The sequence below is a fragment of the Diadema setosum genome, chromosome 17, assembly GCF_964275005.1.
Source record: "Diadema setosum chromosome 17, eeDiaSeto1, whole genome shotgun sequence".
In the NCBI taxonomy this organism is placed as follows: Eukaryota; Metazoa; Echinodermata; class Echinoidea; order Diadematoida; family Diadematidae; genus Diadema; species Diadema setosum.
In genome coordinates, this window is record NC_092701.1 from 7926285 (window position 1) to 7953222 (window position 26938).

A 26938-nucleotide genomic window follows, 5' to 3' on the forward strand; every position below is an offset into this window, starting at 1 on the left:
TGAAACGAATATCTAGAAACATTCCATATATTCTTTCCCCTCGACTGAGCATAACTTGCATGTTTCTTTGATATTCATGTGAAAAGACATGGCGAGGAAACATGCAAGTTATGCTGATTCGAGGGGGAGGTGCATTCCAATATCTTATGCTAAACATGTTAATTTAAATAACATTTATTGTCAGATGAGGTCACAACAGGAATATTGGTTTGGAAGGATCTATTTGGCGTATCCAAATAATCTGAAGAAAATAGAACAAAAATGATTAGTTAAAGATATATGGAAAGTTTCTAGATAATCGTTTCATCGCAAAAGTGATGCTGTAGGTTTCATAAATAAACACAAATCAACATGCATTCCTTTGTATTTCAGAGAACCTGTAAACAATAGATGCGAAGGCAGATCTATAAATCGTGTTATCAAAGTGAACGGAAGTACACCGTAGGACTTTTTGATTTGAATCAACATTCATTTGTATTTCAGGGAACCGCGAATTCGGAAAGCGAAGAAAAGCATAGTATTTTGTATGTCACGAACAATTTGCTTTTTGAACTATTGACGAATATGAAGATTGACTTTTGTAAGCGTAAACGGTAATTTTGTGTTCAAGTTTTCATTTTGTAGATTGTTCATTTGCAAAGTGAACATCCAAAGCATGATTTCATGACTTCAACCCAGAAGACATTTAACGTTGAGTATTTGCCGAATGTGTCATTTAAATACGCAGACTTTAACCTTCAGATAATGTCTCACATTCGTAATGTACACTTGACCAAAGGTCTTAAATGAAGTCTCCTGACGCTAAAAATCTCATTTTACCGAAAATACTACTTGCAGAGACAATTACAGTCGGAGCACACTCACGATTGCACATCACGCCGTTTGATTCCCGACTGCTGATAACAGGTGAGAAAACATTAATACGTTATTATGTTTGTTTGTTTGCTTTTCGTGTTCTGCATTCATTAATGTTTTATGAAATTCTAATTATCAACCAATGTACGTGTAAAAAACCCAAAACAAAACAGGAGACACAACATGAAGTGATAACCATTGAATCGCGTTCCTTCCACCTGCCAGGATTGATTGGACAATACAGTGTAATCAGAAGTTGATATTGACTTGAAATCGGCATTCCTATTGAATCCAATCAGATGTTGTCAGAGAGGGAGAAGTGATATCTGAGTAAACTTAAACTGTGAGCATGGCCGGCGTAATTTTTTTTTTTTTTTAATTATATGAGTGTGTGTGTGTGGGGGGGGGGGGGGGGCGGGGCGGGGGTGGGGCTGTTTGTGAGGATTCAAGGATCCATTATGGTTCCCCCATCAAGCCTGCTTCGACGGGTCCTAATCTCAAGACGGAGCCCTCGGAAAGTCATGGGTATTGTTGTTTATATTTTACGATTTTTCCGATTTGGATAAAAAAAAAAAATCGTTTTGAAGTGCCAAAAGTGTGAAGCTACTGCCCCCGATTCCGCAGCCCCCTATCAGGACTTATTGGAAGTAGAACTGTTAGAAAAAATGAAAGTGAGGGTAAGAATAAAAAGACAAAAAGAAAGAAAGACAAAACTCACCCGATATCTTTGCAGTCAGACATTATTTTGTAAATGACAAATTGAGATTCACTCGTTCATCCGTTTATTTAATTTCCAAACGGGCACTTGCTTCAACCGAAGGCTGTTCTTCCACGAGTCTGTGCATCTTCCCGAGTCTCACTGAGCAATACTGTGTGAAATCATACCGTCCCCTCTAAGTAAGAGGCAAAACACTACATCCCACGGATACGACGACATAAAATACAGGTCCCATGTGTGAGAGATCAGTCACTTCTCATGCATGCAAAAGGTCCCGCTTCATTATTTTATTCATCGCAAAGGACATGGTGCTTCACCCGGTGTTAGTGGTCCCTCCTATCCAATTGGACCCCATGGAAGATCAGCAATGCTGCTTAATACGAGCTATCCATCAGCCATCTTCTCAGATGATTTGAAACCATACCACACTGAAAAGAAAACAGTTACATTGACTTCTTAACTCCAAACAAAACAAGTTCCTGATAATACCTAGATACAGAGTTAATTTTGTTCTCATTCAGTCATTTGTTCAGTTTCCTGAAAAAGAACTGGGTAACTGTGACTCCATACGGCATGGCTCCTCAAGTAGTACTGGTGACTGGATGTTCGTCGGGTATCGGGCTCTGTGCTGCTCGACGTCTTGCACAAGACCCTGATCAACGCTACCTTGTCATCGCTACCGTCATTGCCATGTCAGAAAAGGCCGAGTTAGTTGCCGCCGTTGGGGACGCTATTGACAAGACAACCTTTATCAAGGAGATGGACATCACCAAGGATGAAGACATCACACGAGTAGTTGAGGACGTCGTGAAAACACACGGACGCATCGATATTCTCGGTAAGCACTTTCTGGCTTCACTTGTTTCTGTCACAGCATGATCAGATTACTTTCGAAACGTCAACTTATAGGTTTGTGGTTTAAAGCTTATATGCCTAGAAAAAGAAAACAATAACAAAGTTTTACCTTCATCTTCACCTTTATAATTCCTCTTCAAATCCATCCGATTTTGCGATGTTGTGTTGATTATTCAGATATCGGTACAATCCGTATGATGAGAATAATACATTGCATTTGTAATGTGAGGCCGTGTCACACCAGCCTTGCGTGCGACTTGCAAAGACCAATTTGGCTACCCGGAGGTCCCCGTAGATGATCCGCACATGACAGTACCTAGCATGTATCTCAAAAGTAGTCGCCCGGAGGTGCGCACGCATATTTTTTTTACCCGCAACCGTGTTTAGGCCCTGTCGCACCTTTCCGGGCAAGCTACTCGGGCTTGTTACGTGTAGGGATTTTCTAGCATACCGGACATTCCTGAGGGCGGAAAAGGATTTGTGCGAGTCAGCGCATGTGGACGCGTACTTGCTGGACGCGTTATACTTGCGAGTACACTGTGTGACCTTTGTACCAGTCGCGTGGGGGCTGACAACTCAGTGAAGGAATTCCTCTAATGGAATGGCTGAAATCTCACAGAATTTCATTATCTTGGCTGCACACGGGACTGCGAAGTATACCTGCGTGGGAATTGCCTGGGAAGTACTGCCGCTAAGGGTCTCCTACTGGCGTTCTGCGTGGACCTCTACGGGCATTCCGGCGACTCACCCGGAAAAAGTTTTGGTCATGCTCAAACCTTGGCTGCGGTTAAATTGGACTTGCGTGAGCACCTCCGGGCAACTACGCGCTAGATACTGTCAGGTGCGGACCAACTGCGGAGAGCTCCGGGGAGTAAATTTGTTTCCCCGCAAGTCAGGCCGCAGAAGTTCCCCCGTACGGTATGACAAGGCATGAATGAAAATTTCAAACATTCTTGTTCGCCCGCTGAAAATCTTCTACGTGCTGGAAACTACCTCCTCGCCACAAGCCCGCTTAGCTTGCCCGGAATGGTGTGACACGGCCTTAATACAATGTTTCTAAAAGCGCAAATGTTAAATGAAAGAAAGATATTACTCAGAGGGGTGAAGGTTCAGGTGTGAGTTTCTTACACCTGAGCGCAAATGTTGTCCAACGTTTGTTTCTAAGTATATATAATACGATTATGCCAAACATCAAATTCCTATCCATCTTCAGGTTTATTTGCAAAACGTCAAAACCTTGTTGATCAAAATGACAATTTGCTACTCTGTTTTGTCAAGAGTTTTATTTGTTTGCTTTCAGAAATAATTTTAAGTAAGCAATAGGGAAATAAAAACAACTCGAAATATGTTATTGACATTATCTTAAGTGCTGCCGCAAAACATTGACCAATTTCAGGTGTAAAGTACAGATTCAGGAGTTCTTGATGTGATGAGCTATACTCATCATACACGTTGCTTGGAATGTTCACAACTAATCATTTCCTCATTCAAATTCATGAAATTCTTCCGTCGAGATGTTTTCATTGCAACTGATTGACAAATTGCCCTACATCGACGTAAATAAGCACTGAATTGATCAGTGTTTTAGTAGTAGCCATGATAAAAAATCATGGGCGTACATACTCGAGCAGGATTCGAACCTACGACCTCCTGATCACCGGACAGGCGTCATCTCCACTAGACCACCGAGCTTTCGCCCGACAGCAAGTGTTGGTTCTAATCCTTATAGCATGCAGCGGGTACTGCTTTGTTATTCAAATTCATGAAATTCTTCCGTCGAGATGTTTTCATTGCAACTGATTGACAAATTGCCCTACATCGACGTAAATAAGCACTGAATTGATCAGTGTTTTAGTAGTAGCCATGATAAAAAATCATGGGCGTACATACTCGAGCAGGATTCGAACCTACGACCTCCTGATCACCGGACAGGCGTCATCTCCACTAGACCACCGAGCTTTCGCCCGACAGCAAGTGTTGGTTCTAATCCTTATAGCATGCAGCGGGTACTGCTTTGTTATTCAAATTCATGAAATTCTTCCGTCGAGATGTTTTCATTGCAACTGATTGACAAATTGCCCTACATCGACGTAAATAAGCACTGAATTGATCAGTGTTTTAGTAGTAGCCATGATAAAAAATCATGAGCGTACATACTCGAGCAGGATTCGAACCTACGACCTCCTGATCACCGGACAGGCGTCATCTCCACTAGACCACCGAGCTTTCGCCCGACAGCAAGTGTTGGTTCTAATCCTTATAGCATGCAGCGGGTACTGCTTTGTTATTCAAATTCATGAAATTCTTCCGTCGAGATGTTTTCATTGCAACTGATTGACAAATTGCCCTACATCGACGTAAATAAGCACTGAATTGATCAGTGTTTTAGTAGTAGCCATGATAAAAAATCATGGGCGTACATACTCGAGCAGGATTCGAACCTACGACCTCCTGATCACCGGACAGGCGTCATCTCCACTAGACCACCGAGCTTTCGCCCGACAGCAAGTGTTGGTTCTAATCCTTATAGCATGCAGCGGGTACTGCTTTGTTATTCAAATTCATGAAATTCTTCCGTCGAGATGTTTTCATTGCAACTGATTGACAAATTGCCCTACATCGACGTAAATAAGCACTGAATTGATCAGTGTTTTAGTAGTAGCCATGATAAAAAATCATGGGCGTACATACTCGAGCAGGATTCGAACCTACGACCTCCTGATCACCGGACAGGCGTCATCTCCACTAGACCACCGAGCTTTCGCCCGACAGCAAGTGTTGGTTCTAATCCTTATAGCATGCAGCGGGTACTGCTTTGTTATTCAAATTCATGAAATTCTTCCGTCGAGATGTTTTCATTGCAACTGATTGACAAATTGCCCTACATCGACGTAAATAAGCACTGAATTGATCAGTGTTTTAGTAGTAGCCATGATAAAAAATCATGGGCGTACATACTCGAGCAGGATTCGAACCTACGACCTCCTGATCACCGGACAGGCGTCATCTCCACTAGACCACCGAGCTTTCGCCCGACAGCAAGTGTTGGTTCTAATCCTTATAGCATGCAGCGGGTACTGCTTTGTTATTCAAATTCATGAAATTCTTCCGTCGAGATGTTTTCATTGCAACTGATTGACAAATTGCCCTACATCGACGTAAATAAGCACTGAATTGATCAGTGTTTTAGTAGTAGCCGTGATAAAAAAATCATGATCAGGAGGTCGTAGGTTCGAATCCTGCTCGAGTATGTACGCCCATGATTTTTTATCATGGCTACTACTAAAACACTGATCAATTCAGTGCTTATTTACGTCGATGTAGGGCAATTTGTCAATCAGTTGCAATGAAAACATCTCGACGGAAGAATTTCATGAATTTGAATAACAAAGCAGTACCCGCTGCATGCTATAAGGATTAGAACCAACACTTGGTGTCGGGCGAAAGCTCGGTGGTCTAGTGGAGATGACGCCTGTCCGGTGATCAGGAGGTCGTAGGTTCGAATCCTGCTCGAGTATGTACGCCCATGATTTTTTATCATGGCTACTACTAAAACACTGATCAATTCAGTGCTTATTTACGTCGATGTAGGGCAATTTGTCAATCAGTTGCAATGAAAACATCTCGACGGAAGAATTTCATGAATTTGAATAACAAAGCAGTACCCGCTGCATGCTATAAGGATTAGAACCAACACTTGCTGTCGGGCGAAAGCTCGGTGGTCTAGTGGAGATGACGCCTGTCTGGTGATCAGGAGGTCGTAGGTTCGAATCCTGCTCGAGTATGTACGCCCATGATTTTTTATCATGGCTACTACTAAAACACTGATCAATTCAGTGCTTATTTACGTCGATGTAGGGCAATTTGTCAATCAGTTGCAATGAAAACATCTCGACGGAAGAATTTCATGAATTTGAATAACAAAGCAGTACCCGCTGCATGCTATAAGGATTAGAACCAACACTTGCTGTCGGGCGAAAGCTCGGTGGTCTAGTGGAGATGACGCCTGTCCGGTGATCAGGAGGTCGTAGGTTCGAATCCTGCTCGAGTATGTACGCCCATGATTTTTTTATCATGGCTACTACTAAAACACTGATCAATTCAGTGCTTATTTACGTCGATGTAGGGCAATTTGTCAATCAGTTGCAATGAAAACATCTCGACGGAAGAATTTCATGAATTTGAATAACAAAGCAGTACCCGCTGCATGCTATAAGGATTAGAACCAACACTTGCTGTCGGGCGAAAGCTCGGTGGTCTAGTGGAGATGAAGCCTGTCCGGTGATCAGGAGGTCGTAGGTTCGAATCCTGCTCGAGTATGTACGCCCATGATTTTTTATCATGGCTACTACTAAAACACTGATCAATTCAGTGCTTATTTACGTCGATGTAGGGCAATTTGTCAATCAGTTGCAATGAAAACATCTCGACGGAAGAATTTCATGAATTTGAATAACAAAGCAGTACCCGCTGCATGCTATAAGGATTAGAACCAACACTTGCTGTCGGGCGAAAGCTCGGTGGTCTAGTGGAGATGACGCCTGTCCGGTGATCAGGAGGTCGTAGGTTCGAATCCTGCTCGAGTATGTACGCCCATGATTTTTTATCATGGCTACTACTAAAACACTGATCAATTCAGTGCTTATTTACGTCGATGTAGGGCAATTTGTCAATCAGTTGCAATGAAAACATCTCGACGGAAGAATTTCATGAATTTGAATAACAAAGCAGTACCCGCTGCATGCTATAAGGATTAGAACCAACACTTGCTGTCGGGCGAAAGCTCGGTGGTCTAGTGGAGATGACGCCTGTCCGGTGATCAGGAGGTCGTAGGTTCGAATCCTGCTCGAGTATGTACGCCCATGATTTTTTATCATGGCTACTACTAAAACACTGATCAATTCAGTGCTTATTTACGTCGATGTAGGGCAATTTGTCAATCAGTTGCAATAATCATTTCCTCATTCTTAAGTCAACGTAGCGGGCGTTGCTGGCATAGGGCTCCCAGAACGTGCGTCTCGTGCCGGGATCGACAGGATCTTCAACGTGAACGCTATCGGTACGATCCGACTCACCCTGGCCGTTCTTCCTCACATGAAGCAGAAAAAGGAGGGAAAAATCATCAGTGTCTCGAGTATAGCCGGAAAGCAAGGTACGGAACCACAATTTCTTGCAAGAAATATTGTCAAAGTTCTTCATTCAAAACTTGGCAAATTTATGAGCATCTATTTTTCCATTCAAAGTTTTTCAATTTTTCCAGCAACTATACTAAAAAAACAGGAGCACTGTGTAACTACGATTATGCGTCACGATGTGATAAATGATCCGTGGTGTCGCGTTTATAGTAGCTTTTCAAACCTACTTCTGGAAGATATATATATATATATATATATATATATATATATATAATTGTACATATTGATTACCTGAACTGAAGTACAATAGAACCAAATCACCTTTACCAAAGCCACCTATAGTTTCATCCTATTGCATCACATTTTAGTGTCTCATTGAAGTGAATATATAAATATATATTCATATGTATATTATTTGAATAGATATGACTATATGAATATATATCATAAAGATATGTTACTATACATATACTAATATTATGTAAACGGAATGTGTACTCATGTGTGAAGTTTGCATCGAATTACAGGTTTCCCATACGCCGAGTTCTACACCGCCTCTAAGTTTGCTTTGGAAGGATTCTTTGAATCGCTGCTTTGCACTGTCAAGTCATTCAACATCAAGTATGTATTTATTGTGGTGTTAATTTGTCTAAAAAAAATAAAAAAAAAACTCTTTTAAACTCTAGGAAGTAGGAATCTACCCGTTTATGTGAGTTTAGTGCATGAAGAAATATTGTAAATATACACACTTATTTATTTCCTGTTGTATTTTTTAAGCTTTATTTAATTCCATGTGCTGTCATCAAGAAGATTACTGTAATTCGTGATGTCACAGCAGGGAAACGATATGAAGGTAATATAGAGAGAATGCGGATGTGTCAAAAGTCTGTTTTCATGAAAAGGACTAATTACTTCCATCATTTACTGGCATAAAAGAATGTGATATTATATCCCTTGCCTTCTGAAAGAACCAAATGAAAATGTATTGCATTCCGAATGTTGTAATCTTCTTATCAAACGATGTCGGCACATGAAATAATAAAAAGTGTAAGAATTTATAACTCTTAAACCGATTATCCGAGTTTCCTCAAATTCACTTTCCGTGTTACTAATATTGTTGCATTGATTAAATGCACAATTTAATTATGTTTATTTCAACTGTAAGAGGAGATAATTCATTAACCCACCCGAGACAAAGGCTCCGCTGAGCTATTCCGATTAGACCGTCCATAATCTTCTCTGTTACATAATCAACCCCTCAAAAACGCGAGGTCGAATTTACATTACAACCCTAAAATCAAGAAATCTCTATACGTCTTCATTTCAACAAAAAAAAAAAAAAAAAAAAAATCAGAGATAGAGCTAATTTAGAACCATCAGTACGTACACTTAGCGACTCTTTTTTTCAAACTTGTTCATGGTGAGTCTGGACGTGCACCCTTGGAGGAACTGGGTCAAATTTCCACATTTTCATCATCTTCTTGAAAAAAAAAAACACAATTTTTTTTTTCGCCAAATTTGCAGAAGCATTCCAATGGTAATAAGATTTCAGTGGTAATAAGTTTCAGGTTTGTGCCTGTTATAGATCCAGGACTTTCTTTGTTTTGGCGAAGTGGAGGGGAAAATGTGGGGACTGATTTTCAAATTTTCGTCTTCTTTTTAAAAACGCATCCCTCAATCCCGGCAAATATCCAAGTATCATCCAAGTAGTATCCAAGTATTATCGACAGAATAATAATATAGGTTATTGTGCAAAATGGGCACCATTTGGGGACCATGGGGGACATGGGGGACGGGGTTACAAAGTACCCAAAGGCCCCGACAATCAGAACCTGTAAAAAACAACAACAGAACTGAATTCATAATCAAAAGGTCGAAATGCTCTACGTGAATATTAACTGTATCAGTCATAATATAAGATATCAATAGGTCCTATACGTGTACGGCGTGCAGTGGGGCCTGGGCCAAATTGGGGGCAAGTTTTCACATTTCAATCTTTAAAAAATGCATGGTATAACAAACTTGTCCGGTATTATTGAGTGATAGAATATTCATAACAAGAATGATAAAGATTGGTTAAAATGTTCTGGTAGATTCATAATTCATTAATAAATCAAAACCTCTAGCGTGTCTTCATATCTTGTGTCATATGTGTATTCGCAAAACATTGTCCATATTACGTTATGAAGACACGGCATTGTACTTACCTAGAAGATTAACTTATTAACAGCGACACGTCAGTCTACTGTGGGGCGGTTTAGCTCGAAAATTTGAAGGAATTGTGCATTTTATAATACACGCATCAAATTTGGCACACATGCACAGTAACATGTTGCAAACATTTTTAGATATTGGGCCACTCGGAATTCTGTCTTTATGTCCGCCATATTGGATTTCAAAATGGCCGCCATTTGAAATCTACATTTGCGACTATCTCTGGGTCTAATGCTGCTATTGACTCGATTCTGGTGTCTAAATGTATGTTTTGGGGGGCAAGGAATCCAATGGTAACAATCTGCATTGCGTATTTTCTCCAGTGGGCCGCCATATTGGATTTCAAAATGGCCGCCATTTCAAATCAACATTTGCGATTATCTCTGGGTCTAATGCTGCTATTGACTCGATTCTGATGTCTAAATGTATGTTTTGGGGGGCAAGAAATCCAGTGGTGACAATCTGCATTGCGTATTTTCACCAGTGGGCCGCCATATTGGATTTCAAAATGGCCGCCATTTGAAATCTACAATTGCGATTACCTCTGGGTCTAATGCTGCTATTGACTCGATTCTGGTGTCTAAATGTATGTTTTGGGAGGAATGAATCCAATGGTAACAATCTCTATTGCGTATTTTTACCAGTGGGCCGCCATATTGGATTTCAAAATGGCCGCCATTTAAAAATCTACATTTGCGATTATCTCTGGGTCTAATGCCGGTATTGACTCGATTCTGGTGTCTAAATGTATGTTTTTGAGGGCAAGGAATCCAATGGTAACAATCTGCATTGCGTATTTTCACCAGTGGGCCGCCATATTGGATTTCAAAATGGCCGCCATTTGAAATCTACACTTGCAGTTATCTCTGGGTCTAATGCTGCTATTGACTCGATTCTGGTGTCTAAATGTATGATTTGGGGGGCAAGCAATCCGATGCTAACAATTTGCATTACGTATTTCACCAAATTGGCTGCCATATTCGATTTCAAAATGGCTGCTTTTATACATGGCCGCTTCTCGATCTACATTTGTTGTTATCTTTGGATCTAATGGCTTGATTCTGGTGGTGATGGCAGTAGTTGTAGTTGTAGTGGTAGCTGTAGTGGCATTGATGATGCCAGAAATGTTACATGGTGTCATTCCAGGTTCATCGTGATGCATGCATGCCTGTAGACTGACAGTGCTGGTTTTTATTCAAGACAGTTTCACCATGCATGTCCAAGAGGGTCACACTAGCTCATGCTGAGGGAACTTCAACATCAACATCGCCGTACCTCACTACAACTGACTGCAGGTTGTGCCTCATATGTCAAGAAGACAAGATGGAGACATTGACCAAACCTGACCAATCAAAGAGGAAAGACATTGGTAGTGGGTATAGTTCACTCGCAGAGAACTTGATCAAATTCAGTGAACTTTTGGAGCTTCGCAGGATCATTTCACTTGGAAAGACTCGATGATGGTCATGGCATTGAAGCTGCGATGGTTGCACACGATGTACAATATCACCAGACGTGCAGGCTCCAGTACAACAACACCAAACTACAGAGGGCACAAAAGAGAGCACTCAAGAAAGAAGGGTAGAGCGATGAGGAACAATCTTTATGGAAATGCACCAGGGCACATTCACGTTCATTGAGTACAGAGACGGTCCCAGAAACTTGTTTGTCTTGTGTGTCTGCTGTTTGCGGTCTACAGTATTGGTTCCCATCCTGGAATCCTTCGATCACCCTAGCAATAACCTCCGGTCCCGCAACACATCCAGCGACGAAGGGCACTAGCTAGGGTTGTCAGTGAGCCCAACTGTGCGCCACTGTCTCCTTTGATGCAGGCATTATCCTGTTTATGTGCCTGGTCAATCGGGATTGAAGAGACCACCCTCTGTGTTTTCTGAACTGTGAAGTAGCCTTCACTGAATTTCCTGGCTACGTCTGGGTGTTTGGTAGTGAGTTCGGCCATGTCCTTTAGGTGCACTGGTATCCACCTAGCATAGGTGGGACCAGCTCTGTCAGAGCATCGAGGTACGTCATCAATGCTCCCTGCCTGAGAGAACGCACATGTAACACTAGAACCAACAGTTCTAGTTCTAGCACAGTTGCCCAGTAGCGAAACTGGGGGATGTTGTCTCGTCCGTCTCTGGCGACACCAGTCTTCACACGTAGGAAGGTCCTCTGCGTCCCTAGTTTCTCCCAGACAGTAGTGGTTGTAGGCATGGTGTTGCAGGATGTACGGTGCTGTTGCAGTCACTTGATGTGCTCTTCTTGTGCGCAAAACGTGAAATGTTCGCAGGAATGAGTCTGCTGTCCCTGCTGTCACGCTCGTAATCTCAGTTTGTACATGTGCTTGCACCCAATCACTCCCTTGCAGTCAGTCCCCCAGTGTTTTCAGTACCGCCATCTCAATGTGGAGACCACCAGACATCACCACTATGTGGTCTTCACCATAACTCTCTGGCCACTTCCACTGTATCTGCTTGGCCAAAGCAAACAGTAACTGATCAAAGGTGACCACAGGTGTCTGTCAAGGATTCAGGTGTCCTACAGCATTTTTCACAACATCCATTGAATGCCGGATCATGGACACAATGTGGGCACTTTCCAGGAAGAGTGAAAGCAGCGACATGGGCCAGATGACTCATGTATCTGGTGGCTGTTGGCTGGCATGAAATGCAGCCCAAGATGACGAGAGAGAGAGATGCTCAGGCCAGCGTGTGACAGTCTGTCGACCAATTCCTTCTTGCGTGTATGAGCATGCAGAAACATCATCCCTATGTATGTTGGAAGTGGGGTCTCCTGTGCAACACTGTGCTTGACACAGGTGGATGATGTGGTGCCACATGTTCACCTGTGTTTGATGCTGTTGAACTTCAGTATATATCTGGGCTGCGGTAAGTGCTGCAGGGTTAGTGTCTGCGGTATGGGTCTTGATGCTGGGTTCCTCTAGGATCATACTGACTAGAGCAAGCAGCAACGGTGGCACATATTCTTCTTGACATCCTTCAGGGAATCCTGTGAAGGGCTTGGCTTCTCCAAACATGTGATGGCGAACGATGTGTGCAGCACGGGCAAACTGGACTTCATCACTATCACTGTCCAGCTCGCAGGATTTGACAAGAGCAGCATCGAGATCTTCTTTAAATGCCATCAGGATGTCTCACCCCTTGGTGTGCGCCCGCATGTCAGGAAACTGAGATAGCAGTCTCTGTTTCAGTCGTGTGGAGTGGACTTTCGTGTCGAGCTATTACACTCCAAGCAGTTTCATTCTGGGCTGATAGAGGTGGACAAGATCGGCCCATCTGAATACTCATCTTGTCTGGTTTCTTCAATGTAGAGGACGAGTTAAGCGAACACAACTGCCGACATTGCAAGCTTTTGGTCTGAGTCCTGTAGTCCTGTTGACTGGACCTTTCTTGTGCAGTTGTAAAGTCCTATCAGGCACTGGGGGTGATACTGGGCGTCCAACGCTACCATGTCCCCACCACTGAGACGGCTAAGCAGTTCTGTATCTCCAAGAAGGGTTGCACAGGCACGTACCCGTCTGTCCATTTAGAATGCTGCAGCTTTCCAAAGACTATTAGCCCCAGTAGGTTATCCACAGTAGAAACACGTTTCTGGGACCTCCGTACCCGATGAACATGAATGTGCCCTGATGCGTTTGCATAAAGATTGTTCCTCATCGCTCTGCCCTCTCTTTCTTGAGTGCTTTCTTTTGTGCCCTCAGTAGTTTTGTGTTGTTGTACTGGAGCCTGCACATCTGGTGATATTGTGCACCTTGTGCAACCATCGCAGCTTTAATGCCATGACAATCATTGAGTCTTTCCAATGATCCTCGAAGCTCTCAAAGTTCACTGAATTTGAGCAAGTTCTATGCGAGTAAACTTTACCCACTACCAATGTCTTTCCTCTTTGATTGGTCAGGTTTGGTCAGTGTCGCCATCTTGTCTTCTTGACATGTGAGGCACAATTTCCAGTCAGTTGTGGTGAGTTACGGTGATATTGATGGTGAAGTTCGCTCAGCATGAGCTAATCTGAACCTCTTTGACAAAAACAAAAAACCAGCACTGTCAGTCTACAGGCAAGCATACATCACAATGAACCTGGAATGACACAATGTAACATTTCTGTTATCATTACCGCCACTACAGTTACCACTACAACAACTGCCACTACCACCACCAGAATCAAGTCATTAGATCCTAAGATAACGACAAATGTAGATCGAGTAGCAGTCATTTTGAAATCCAATATGGCGGCCCATTGGTGAAAATACGCAATGCAGATTGTCACCACTGGATTGCTTGCCCCCCAAAACATACATTTAGACACCAGAATCGAGTCAATAGCAGCTTTAGACCCAGAGATAACTGCAAATGTAGATTTTAAATGGTGGCCATTTTGAAATCCAATATGGCGGCCCATTGGAGAAAATACGCAATGCAGATTGTTACCACTGGATTCCTTGACCCCCCCCCCCCCAACATACATTTAGACACCAGAATCGAGTCACTAGCAGCATAGACCCAGAGATAATCGCAAATGTAGATTTCAAACGGCGGCCATTTTGAAATCCAATATGGCGGCTCATTGGTGAAAATATTCAATGCAAATTGTTACCATTTGATTTCTTGCCCTCCAAAACATACATTTAGACACCAGAATCGAGTAAAAAGCAGCATTAGACCCAGAGATAGTCGCAAATGTAGATTTCAAATGGCGGCCATTTTGAAATCCAATATGGTGGACATAAAGAGAGAATTCAAAGTGGCCCAATATCTGAAAATGTTTGCAATATGTTCGTGTACATTTTGTGCCAAATTTGGTGCTTGTATCACAAAATGCACAAAAAGTTTGCTAAGCTGCCCCACTTGTGTCACGAAAAGCCATACACGGTATATCTATCTACATTATATGTTCTTCAGAAAATACTTCCAGATATTTTTAGGTAAGTGGTCATGTACTGAAATTGAGGGCAGGGCAATTACCCCTTTTATCCGTAATGCTAATCCTTCTCCTGAAGCGAATCGAAACCCAAACCCAAACTCCTAACCATTGCTAACCCTAATCCTAATCTTCATTCTAACCTTACCATTAACCAGTATTTAGCCGGGGGGGGGGGGTAATTTTCCGGATACGGATTTAGGAAATCATCTTGAAAACAAAGACCACAAAGTCACTGGTACTAGAAGATGTCGATCTGGCAACAAATCTCCCCTCGTCTCTCGAGCTTCATTAGATAGAAGCGAAAGTCTTGTTCGCGTGGCTTGTGCTTTTCTTTGTGCGTGCGTGTGTGTGTTTGTGCGCGCGCGCGTGTGTGTGTGCTGTCATCGGCATTGTGACAGTATGTTTAGTTTAAACGTTCTTCCGGTTTCACTCTAGGATATGCATGATCGAACCAACTCAGGCGAAGACAGGATTGTTACAGTGGGCTGTGTCTGAAATCGAAGGCTTGAGCAAAGACCATACCATTAATGAAATCGATCGACGTCAGATGAGATGTCTCTACGACCATATGTCTGGGTTTCGCTCCATGGCGGTGGACGATGTGGTCGACGTCTTGATGACGAAATGCATCGAGGTCGACGACCCGGTTTTCAGACACCTGGTCGTTTCCGCGGAGGACAAGGAGGCGATGGGAGAAGCCGTTGCTGACCTGACGGGGGAAAAGTCTATCGCAGCACTGCGGAAAATTATCGGGGCTATGTAGACAGTTAGATACATTATGCTCACGAGTTTATTATGTCATGGCACCTATATTGATACAAGAAATATAGATATAATATCATATTAATAAACTGAAGTTCAATCATCATCGGATGTATACACGTACGTGATTTGTCTATGCGTTATTGTTATGATCGAGTGGCTTGTTCTAGCACCTATAATTCTCTCATATCAACGCAAGAAAACAAAAAGCGGTCGGAACTGATGATTACTGGTCAAATAGAGGTGAGCCTTTCCCATAGGGTTAAGGTAATTTTCTAACCTATTGGATGATTTTCACTTTAAAGAGCAGGATTATCTACAACGTCAAAGACCATTCTCTAACGTAATGTTGGCAACACCTTACTCAACAAATATATTTTTATCGAGTAATCGTGAGGATTCTGTCGCTTTCACAAGCCTCTTTGTCTAAAGAAAATTTGATCGACGTCAAGTCCGATGGTATGCATGCCCAACTTCATCATTACCTCTCACATCAAGTTTGTGGAAGTCTTGTTGACAGAAAGCGTGGAGCCCGACGACCCAATTCGGTCACCTCATGGTGGCCACCTCATGGTACGTGGTGCACACGAAGGGATCAAGAAGGTGCCGAGCTGAGACGTTGATGGCGGCTGTGGCTTAACGCCAAGCAATCGGGCTTTTAACATTTTGACTAATTAATGTAGTTTCTGATATGAGAAAAAATTACGAGATATTTTACGGAATCATTCTAAACAGGGGTGTGGCCAATGTGTGTTTGTGTATTCACGAACAATATTTTGAATAAGTTGAATTGAAACAGCAAATTTTAAAGTGCTATTGTGCAGTACCCAAAGCTCTGATTTATTGATCTTGCAGAAAGATGTGCAGAATTTTTATGAAGACATTTGTCATTTCTTCACAAAGCTTGTCGCACATGCACTTTTGTTTTAGAGTACAATGTATATTACATTGTTGCTCTGATTTTTGCATGTCACACATATGCCTTATGTCAAAAGGAGCAAATTTGAAAATCATCGTAGCAATAGACAGTGCAATATACGCGCATTTGTTTCTTAAAACAGAAATTGCAAATTTTTTTTTAATCATATTTAAACATTCACATCAAAAAATGAAATGGTAGATTAACACCTCAAATAATGTCACTTCTCCAACCATTTGTAAAATGTTCAAGTTAATACAATGTAGGAAAGATGTTTGATTTACCACTTCATTAATTCTATCAAGAATTATGAAACAGTAAAACCAACATTTCGAGTGTTAAATTTTACATTTTACGAATGGTTGGAGGAGTGACGACATTTAAAATGTTGATTTATATCTGGAAATGATTAGGTCGCATACATTCATATATCTCTTTGTTTTAGGCAAATTAATACAGTTGAAACAGTTACTCTTCACTGCAAGGTACAAACTGAGCGTAAGTAGCACATCTGAACACCACCAGTATTACAAGTTTATGCTATCGTCAGTAACTGAGTAAGAGCCGCGCGTTCACATCCCATTTGTATAATAAAGTGAACTTTCAAGTTGTAACAAGTAAGGCCAGCTGCAACACAGCTACATATGAGTCCTTAACCCAGGCATCTATAAATACTATGTAGGCAGTGGTCAAACACTACATCCCTGGAGACTAGTTATACATAAATATAATCATATTTGGCTTTCTTAAGAGACTGTGTTTATAATCATAGGACGTACACGTACTCTAGCTGTGTCGTATTCTCCTTGAAGTTTCAGGTTTGTCGGACATTTGTGTGGAGTGAATGAAACAGCAAGTTTCTGGTCATACTCGAATTCTGCTCGTCAATGTGTCGCTGTAGCCTATTTCCATTTAAGAGAAAAAATGCAAAATTCATAATTATCCATTATGTTATTCATAATTATCCATTATGTTATGTTTAGATTGTGGTCCAAAATTGCCATTCTCGAATGATCAGTAGCATTATATTTTCCAACTTCTCTTGCGCTTCTGTTTTTATTATTTTTTTGGCACATTAAATCAATCATTGAATTCAGTTCTGCCTTGTTGTTGTTCTTGATGTTCGATTGATACAGTAACAATACACAATATAAACAAGGTTAGATACGATGTAACGAAAGGGAGGATTGCCCCGCCATTCGGTCGTTCTTGATACAACTGTACTTCCCTGGGGTCCCATATTCACAATACAAATTGATATACCCAAACATGAAAATATTAAAATGAAAGCATTAAAAAAAATCTACAATAAAGAAAAACAAAAAGATAATTACACAAAAAATAATGAAACGCTACGGCTATTTATTTGGAATTTGCTGTAAATCTATTCAATAATACACAGTGTAATGTACAGGCACACTGTAATGTTTTTATCATATTTTGTCAACACACATTATCAAACCATCTATAAACTGTCTCTGGATTAAACATAAACACTGGGGTTGGTTTCTCGCCACTGTAGTTAAGGGGGATTTCAGGTCAGCTATACCTTATAAAAAGAGTATATCATTACAAGTACAACATGAAGATTTAATCAAAACTGGATAAAAATCAAGGAAGTTATGAAACTGGAGTTTCGCTATTTTCTGCTAAACAGTTCTCGTACAGTTGATATGAATATGCAAATGAGCGAGCTGATGATGTCATCACCTCTCAATTGATCTCTCTTGATCACATTAAAAAATGGTGAAAATAATATTATTCTCTTACGACAGTGTCAAACAATACTGCTATTACATCAGGGTTTTAGACGAGCTAGGAGCATAAGTGCGTTTGATAATTAAAAAAAAAAAAACAATGGAAAATTTTCAGCAATAGGGAACCTACATGAACGCTATTGCAAGTTGTGAGGGAATGATATCATCACTTCACGATTTGCATATACTATTGACAGTTTTAGAACCGTTTCGGAAAAGTAAATCAGCGAAACTTCAAAATTTCATCAATTTCTTATCTTTCGTCCGATTTTTGATCAAATTTTCATTGTTGTGCAGAGAAAATTGTTATCCTTCTTGACAGACCAATTCTAACCTGCAGTAAAATTACTCTTTAAAGATTGCTTGATCACGGACAATGATGATAACCTGGCAACAATTACTGAGTGTTGCTCCTTCTTTTCAGACTAACTTTCAACTGCACTAGAATTAGGCCTACTCTTTAATAAATTGATCACGGGCAATGACAATTCCCTTGTAACAATTACTCAGAAGGGGGCCGGGCCACGCTTGGTCAAGGAGAACCGGAAGACGGTTGTGACCCTTTGCTCAATAGCTCTTCCGTTTCTTGAAGTGCATCATTACAACCGCAGTGAATGGACAAACGCACGAGGAAAATACGAACACACGAAAAGGGCGTTTACCTGGCCGGGTGTAAAATCTATATCCGTTGATACGAAGGAAACTGAAAAAACACGAAGAGCATTATTATGGGAAAACTGTTTTTCAATGCAATTTCAGGGTAGTGATACACTTTAAACTTCAGTTAGAGATAATGCTCAAAGGTTGTAATGGTATCGATTCGATTTTGTAATGAGTGTTCGGTTATCATGAGGATCTCTTATTATGTACACAGTAATTCTGCTTTATATCAACGCCAATGTTTGCCTAGTAACATGAAGCAGAAGGATATACGCAAATACAAAAGAGGCATTTACTGGGTGTAAAATTCATATCTGTAAAGTAAACTGTGCAGGATATTGACAAACGATGAGAAGCATATTATTTGGGGTACCCCTTGGGTGCTCGTCAATCATGTCAATGTCACAAAGTTAATTGTCAGGGTATTGTTACAATTTTAATAAATTTAGGCTATAGAAGAGAATACCCAAAGAGAAAACTGGTTTATAATGATAAGTGCTCGGTAATCATAAGGATCACTTTTATAATTACACAGTGACTCTGCTATCAACCACAATGCTTGCGTAGTATCAACATGAAGAAGACTATGAGCCAGACATGACGTCAAGTATACTAGTCTCTGAGCAATTATTATCCATGCAATATTAATCGTCATCATACATGTGCACTTTATATTGTATGATGTATGCTATATATATCATCCTCCGGAAGTTCAAATTTCCTAAAACTGACAACTTAAACATATTAGATACTTGTTTACATCAATGCTCTTGCTTGAAATTGAATTTGGGAACTGAAATATACACGTTGTCGTTTGATGCTGCATCTTTTTTTGCAATCACAATTTCTTCATTCAATGCTAGTCAATTGTTGGTATGTATATCCAAAGGCAAAATTACAACTTGTCTTTCATCTTTAACCTATATATTTTGTTAATGACATGAATGAGGTTACTTGATTTCTTATAAAGGCCAACAATTGCTATATTTATAAGAACTCTGTATTTTGGCATCTCATTTTAGAAGATTATAGTTACTTTATTTTTCCTCAAATTGGCAAATTTCTGCATTTTTTCTACCTTGTGCCGATTTCATGAAGTCAACAGGTTCCAAATAATCGTTCCTCTATACAAGATTAGAGATGCCAACGAAATGATGAATTCAGTTGTTTTTCATGAATTTCCATTCGTCATGGACTCGGGATGACTGAAGCCAACTCTGTTTGCTACAAGGATCCTCAAGTAGAACACATGACATGATATTTGTCTGTATCGAACTCTTTGAACCTGACATCACCAAGAAAAGTGAACCCCGCCAATCAAAAAGTTATACGGGTATACTTCCGTTCACTTTGATTACATGATTTACATCTGCCTTCGCATGTAGGCCCTACTGCTTAAATTCAGGAAGCGAAGAAAAGCATAGACTAGTATTTGCTTATTTGAAGTATTGACAAATAATATAACGTTTGACCTTTGAAAGCATACAGAATTAATTTTGAGTGAACGTTTTTAATCTTGCAGATTGTTCATTTGCAAAGTTAACATCAAAAGCATGATTTCATGACTTCAACCCAGAAGACATTTAACGTTGTTTATTTGCGTTATGTGTCATAAACACACATAGACTTCAACCTTCAGATAATATCTCGCATTCGTAACGTACACTTGAAAAAAAAAAAGATTAAAGTAAGTTTCCTGACTCTAAAATCTCATTATGCCGAAAATATTACAGGCAGAGACAACAGTGGAAGCACACTCACGATTGCACATCAAGCCGTTGGATGCCCGACTATTGACCACAGGTGAGAATACATTAGTACGTTACTCCTGCTTTTTTTTTTTCTCGTGGTGTGCATTCATTGTTTTATGAAATTCTCATTATCAGCCAGTGTACTTGTAAAAAAAAAATCAAAATCAGGAGACACAGAAGTGACAGACATTGAATCGCTTGCCTTCTACCTGCCGGGATTGATTGGACAATACAGTGTAATTAGAAATTAATATTGACTAGAAATCAACAGTCCCACTGAATCCAATCAGATGTCAGAGAGGGAGAAGTGATTTTTGAGTAAACTTAAACCGTGAGCAGGGCCGGCGTATATGATATCTTTTTTTTTAATGTGTGAGTGTTTGTCCGGGGGGGGGGGGGGGTGGGAGTTGGTGGGGCTGCTTGTGGGGATTCAAGGATCAATCATGGTTCCCCAATCAACCCTGCTTCGACCGGTCCTAATCTCAAGTCCAAGCCCTCGGAAAGTCATGGGTAGTGTTGTTTATATTTTACGGCTTTTCCGATTAGGGTTTTTTTTTTTTGTTTTTTTTTTTGTTAATCTTATTGAAGGGCCAAGAGTGTAGGGCTGCTGCCTCGATTCAGCAGTCCCCTATCATGATTAGGACTTATTGGAAGTAGAACTGTTAGAAGAAAAATGAAGATGAGGAGAATTTAAAAAAAAAGACAACGGAAATGAAAAAAAAAAAAGATGGAAGACAAAACTCACCCGTTAGCTTTGCGGTCAAACATAAAGATGTCAATGACAAATTGAGATTAATTCATTCATTCGTTTATTTCATTTCCACACGGGCACTTGCTTCACCCGAAGGCTGTTCTTCGACAAGTCCGCGCATCTTTCCCAGTCCCACTAAGCAATGTTGTGTGTAATCATACTGTCCCCTCAAAAGTAAGAGGCGAAACACTCTGTCCCTCGGATACGACATAAAATGGAGGTCCCGTTTATGAGAGAGTCACAACTCATGCATGCAAAAGATCCCGCTTCATTATTTTATTCATCGCAAAGAGCAGGGTGTTTAACCCGTTGTAGTGGTCCCGCCTTACATTCAACTGGACCCATGGAAGACCAGCTGTTGCAGCTGAATACGGGCTATCCAGCCATCTTCTCAGATGAAATGAAACCATACCACCCTAAAAGAAAACAGTTCCATCGACTTCTCAACTTCAAACAAAACAAGCTCCTAATAATAGCTAGCTATGGAGTTAATTTTGTTCTCATTTACTCTGTTTCATAAAAAAGAACAGGTTAACTGTGACTTCATACGGCATGGCTCCTCAAGTAGTACTGGCGACTGGATGTTCGTCGGGTATCGGGCTCTCTACGGCTCAACGTCTCGCACAAGACCCCGATCAACGCTACCTTGTAATTGCTACCGTCATTGCCATAGCAGAAAAGACAGAGTTAGTTGCCGCCGTTGGGGACGCTATTGATAAGACGATCTTCATCAAGGAGATGGACATCACCAAGGATGAAGACATCACACGAGTAGTTGATGACGTCATGAAAACACATGGAGGCATCGATTTTCTCAGTAAATACTTTCTGGGCTCACCAGTTTCTGTCACAGCATGATCAGATTACTCTCGAAACGGTCAACTTAGGTCTGTAGTTTACAGCTTAGATATCTAGAATTTGTCGCCAGAGAAAGAAAACAATAACAAAGTTATACCTTCATCACTGCTTCGCCATTGCATTACTGGTTTCACTAATAAAATACAGACAAGATTATTTCACCATATTCTACAATATTCAAAGTCTTCGATTTCCTATTTCCTCTTCAAAGCCCTCGGATTTTGACGATATTGTTTATTATTCAGATCTGTACCATCCGAGTGATAATAATGATAATAATACATTGCATATAATACGCTTAATGCAATGTTTCTAAAAGCGCAAACGCTGTCCAACGTTTGTTTCTAAACATGCCAAACATCAAATTTCTATCCGTCTGCAGATTTATTTGAAACGTCAAAACCTTGTTGATCAAAAAGTCAATCTGCTACATCATATTTATTCTGTTTTGTCAATATTTTTCTTTGTTTGCTTTCGGAAATAATTTAAAGTAGGCAATGGGTAAATAAAATCAACTCGAAATACATTATTGACATTATTTGAGGTGCTACCGCAAAACATTGGCCAGTTTCAGGTGTAAAGTACAGATTCAGAAGTTCTTGATGTGATGAGCTGTACTCATACACGTTGTTCGGAATGTTCACAACTAGTGATTTCCTCATTCTTAAGTCAACGTAGCGGGCGTTGCTGGCATAGGTTTCCCAGAACGTGCGTCTCGTGCCAGGATCGACAGGATCTTCAACGTGAACGCTATCGGTACGATCCGACTCACCCTGGCCGTTCTTCCGCACATGAAGCAGAAAAAGGCGGGTAAAATCATCAGTGTCTCGAGTATAGCGGGAAAGCAAGGTGCGGAAATAGAGTTTCCTGCATGAATTATCGTCAAAGTTCTTCATTCAAAACATGCCGCCTCTTGGCATATTTATGAACATAATTGTATTATTCAAACGTTTTCAATTTTTCCCAGCAATTATACGAAAAAGAACATTGGGTGATTACGATTCGATTATGCGTCACGATGTGATTCCAACTGATAAATAATCCGTGGTGTCGCGTTTATAGCAGCTTTTCAAACCTACTTCTGGAAGCTATGTATATATATATCTATCTATCTATATATATATATATATATATATATATATATATATATATATAATTGTACATATTGATTACCTGAACTGAAGTACAGTAGAACCAAATCACCCTTACAAAAGCCACCTATAGTTTCATCGTATTGCATCACGTTTCAGTGCCTCATTGAAGTGAATATATAAGTATATAATCATATGCATATTATTTCAATAAATATAATTATATGAATATATATTATAAAGATATGTTACTATACATATACTAATATTATATAAACGGAATGTGTACTCATGTGTGCAGTTTACATCGAATTACATCTTTCCCATACGCCGAGTTCTACACCGCCTCTAAGTTTGCCTTGGAAGGGTTCTTTGAATCGCTGCTCTGCACTGTCAGGTCATTCAACATCAGGTATGTATTTAGTGTAGTGTAAATTTGTCATTAAAAAAGAAATTAGACTCTAGGAAATGGGAATCTACCCTATTATGTGAATTAAACGAATGAAGAAATATCAAAATATACATAATATGAATTTATTTCCTGTTGTATTTCTAAAGATTTATTTAAATCCATGTGCTGTAATCAAGAAGATTGCTGCAATTCGTGATGTCTCAGCAGGGAAACGATGTAAAGGAAATATAGAGAGAATTCGGATGTATCCAAAGTCTGTTTTTCATGAAAAGGACTAATTCCTTCCACCATTTACTGGAATAAAAGAATGTGATTATACCCCCTACCTTCTGAAAGATGCAAAGTGCTCTTTCATTACGTGAAAAAAACAAAGCAAATGAAGATGTATTGCATTCCGAATTGTTGTAAATCTTCTTATCAAACGATCCAAGACGACACATGAATTAATAAAAAATGTAAGAATTTATAACTATTAACCCTAATTAGGCCGGGCTATTTAAGTAGATGATAGAGCGGGGGGGGGGGGGGGTCCCAAGCCCCCCCCCCTCCCCCTCCAGATCTCGGCCGTCGACCGCGCTATCGCGACGAAAATTGGCACACACATTGCCTATGAAGTGTTCTAAAGTACCATGAAGTTAATTTTTCAAAAAAAAATGACATTTATGTTAAATTATGCTAATTTATGCATGATGATGCATGAAATCAAACAATTTGGTATAAATCGCTAAATTAAGCTCAAAACAGGCCCTTTTTTGTAAATATTCTTTTTAGTGTCCTTTGCAAATGTAAGAGAAAAGAATTTCTGAAGTATTTTATTTTTTTTTTGAATTTCATATGTATTTCTTTGTTTTTTATCGACTTCATTTTTTAATTATTTTTTCGATGAAATTTGTCCGCGACATTGTTCCAAACAAGAAAATATGTTTTTAATTGATTTTAGTCAATAAAACCCCCAAAATAATCATGCTTTTATGAAATTTGCCTGTAAGCACAGTTTGCATTGAAAGTGTACACGAATTCACGTTTTTTTGAGCAATTTTTGGTTTGACATGCACGTACATATTTATGTGCAACTTCGGAACCGCGCGCCTGGGCATCGCAAATTTGGTGTCAAAAATGCGGGAGACTCGAAAGAAAACAGTCATGAAACGTCGTGGCAATAGCTTTTCGCGTTAGCGATACATCGCGCGGAAACGCGGAAACCGATTATCCGAGTTTCCTCAAATTCACTATCCGTGTTACATTGCTGTATTGAATAAAAAGTTGATTATGTTTATTTCAATTTTAAGAGGAGAGAATATTCATTAGCTCACCTGAGCCAAATGCTCAGCTGACCTATTCCGATTAAACCGTCCGTAATTTTCTTTGTTACGTCATCAACCCCTCGAAAACGCGAGGTCAAGTTTACATTAAAGCCCTAAAATCAAGGAATCTTTAAAAGTCTTCTTTTCTAAAGAACCAACATGGATAGAGATAATTTAGAACTGTCAGTATAAGTACATTTGGCGACTGTACTTACAAATTTGTTCATGGTGGATCCGGGCGTGCCCCCTTGGCGGGGTAAAACTGGGTCCAATTTTCCACATATTCATCATTTTCTTAAAAAGGCATGGACAATTTTTCACCAGATTTGCTGCTAGCATCCCAATGGTAATAGGATTTCGGTGGTAGTAAGTTTCAGGTTTGTGTATGTTATAGATTCAGGGCCTTTTATTAGGGGGGGGGGGAAGGGGAGGGGAAATGTGGGGGATGATTTTCAAATTTTCTTCTTCTTTTTGAAAACGCATCCCCCAAACCCGGCAAGTATCCAAGTATTATCGCTATAGGTAAAAGAATAATAATATAGGCAAGTGTACAAATAGGCACCATTTGGGAACTATGGGGGTCATGGGGGACGGGGTTACAAAGTACCCAAGGGCTCCAACAATCAGAACCTGTAAAGAACAACAACAGAACTAAATTCATAATCAAAAGGTAGAAATGCTCTATAGTGAATATTAACTGTATCAGTCAGTATGCTTTCTTCTTTGGCAGACCCAGGATAAGTCCTACACGACGGTGTCCGAAGTGCAGTGGGGCCTGGGCCAAATTGCGGACTACTTTTCACATTTCAATCTTTAACAAAAAATGCATGGCATGATTTTCAACAAACTTACCCGGTATTATTGAGTGAAAGAGTATTTATAGCAAAGATGTAAGATTGGTTCAAATGTTCTGGTAGATTTATAATTCATTAAGAAATCAAAACCTCTAACGTGTCTTCATATCTTATGTCATTATGTGTATATGCAATACATTGTCCATAATCGTTATGAAGACACGACATTGTACTTACCTAGGAGATTTTATTATAAGCAATAAGTCAATCTACTGTTTCTAGAGTGAGGTGTCACGAAACGCCATACACTGTATATCTATATTATTCAGAAAATACTTCCACATATTTTTAGGTAAGTGATCGTGTACTGAACGATCCTGACTGACTGATATGATTTGGTGAATCATCATGAAAACAGACTACAAAGTCACTGTTTCCAGATGTCCATCCGACAACAAGTCTCTCGTGTAGACCCTAGGACTTCTTTAAGTGTGCTGTCATTTGGATTGTGGCAGTATGTTTAGTTTCAAAACTTACACACTTCCGGTTTCACCGTATATAGGATATGCATGATCGAACCAACTCAGGTGAAGACAGGACTGTTACAGTGGGCTGTGTCTGAAACCGACGGCCTGAGCAAAGACAATACCGTTCATGAAATCGATCGACGTCAGATGAGATGCTTTTGCGACCATATGGCTGCGTTCCCCTCCATGTCGGTGGACGACGTGGTCGACGTCTTGATGACGAAATGCGTCGAGGTCGACGACCCGGTTTTCAGACACCTGGTCGTCTCCACTGAGGGCATGGAGGCACTGGGAGAAGCCGTTGCCGACCTGACGGGGGAGAAGTCGATCGCCTCACCGCGGAAGATGATTGGGGCTATGTAGACGTTGATATCATGCTCATGAGCTTTATATGTCATAGCACCTATATTGCTACAAGAAATATAGATACACATGTATAAGATATTCTTTAATGAAATTATTTGTCCATGCGTTATTGTTATGATCGAGTGGCTTGTTCTACCACGTATAGCAATTCTCCTTATCAGCGCAAGAAAACAAGAACGGTCGGAATTGATGATTACTGGTTAAATAGAGGTTTCCATAGGGTTAAGATAATTTCTATCCTATGGATGATTTTCACTTTAAAGAGCAG

The 26938-nt window shown here is 40.3% G+C and overlaps 2 protein-coding genes and 1 non-coding gene across 3 annotated transcripts; all 3 read left to right on the forward strand.

The window, feature by feature from the left end:
- Positions 1-1727: 1727 nt before the first annotated feature.
- LOC140241062 (retinol dehydrogenase 8-like) lies at positions 1728-15481 on the forward strand. Its single transcript, XM_072320832.1, has 5 exons — positions 1728-1752; positions 2124-2411; positions 7401-7580; positions 8091-8184; positions 15154-15481. The coding sequence occupies exons 2-5, from the start codon at positions 2147-2149 to the stop codon at positions 15479-15481; spliced, it is 867 nt and encodes a 288-aa protein (XP_072176933.1). The 5' UTR covers positions 1728-1752; positions 2124-2146.
- On the forward strand, positions 6141-6213 carry Trnat-ggu (transfer RNA threonine (anticodon GGU)). The gene has a single exon. It is a non-coding gene; the product is annotated as a tRNA-Thr (tRNA).
- Positions 15482-21460: 5979 nt separating the features above from the next.
- Positions 21461-26667, forward strand: LOC140241040 (retinol dehydrogenase 8-like). Its single transcript, XM_072320810.1, has 5 exons — positions 21461-21492; positions 21849-22135; positions 22846-23026; positions 23587-23679; positions 26340-26667. Exons 1-5 carry the CDS (start codon positions 21461-21463, stop codon positions 26665-26667), a joined length of 921 nt encoding a protein of 306 aa, XP_072176911.1.
- The last annotated feature ends 271 nt before the right edge of the window (positions 26668-26938 follow it).

What these genes read in the sequence shown, in the direction of transcription:
- LOC140241062 (XM_072320832.1), top strand. Translation starts at nt 2,147, where the DNA reads ATGGCTCCTCAAGTAGTACTGGTGACTGGATGTTCGTCGGGTATCGGG. An exon ending in CGGACGCATCGATATTCTCG is followed by an intron (nt 2,412 to 7,400) that starts GTAAGCACTTTC and finishes CTCATTCTTAAG; the next exon opens with TCAACGTAGCGGGCGTTGCT. An exon ending in GAGTATAGCCGGAAAGCAAG is followed by an intron (nt 7,581 to 8,090) that starts GTACGGAACCAC and finishes ATCGAATTACAG; the next exon opens with GTTTCCCATACGCCGAGTTC.
- LOC140241040 (XM_072320810.1), top strand. Translation starts at nt 21,461, where the DNA reads ATGTTGTGTGTAATCATACTGTCCCCTCAAAA. An exon ending in TGGAGGCATCGATTTTCTCA is followed by an intron (nt 22,136 to 22,845) that starts GTAAATACTTTC and finishes CTCATTCTTAAG; the next exon opens with TCAACGTAGCGGGCGTTGCT. An exon ending in GTCAGGTCATTCAACATCAG is followed by an intron (nt 23,680 to 26,339) that starts GTATGTATTTAG and finishes CACCGTATATAG; the next exon opens with GATATGCATGATCGAACCAA.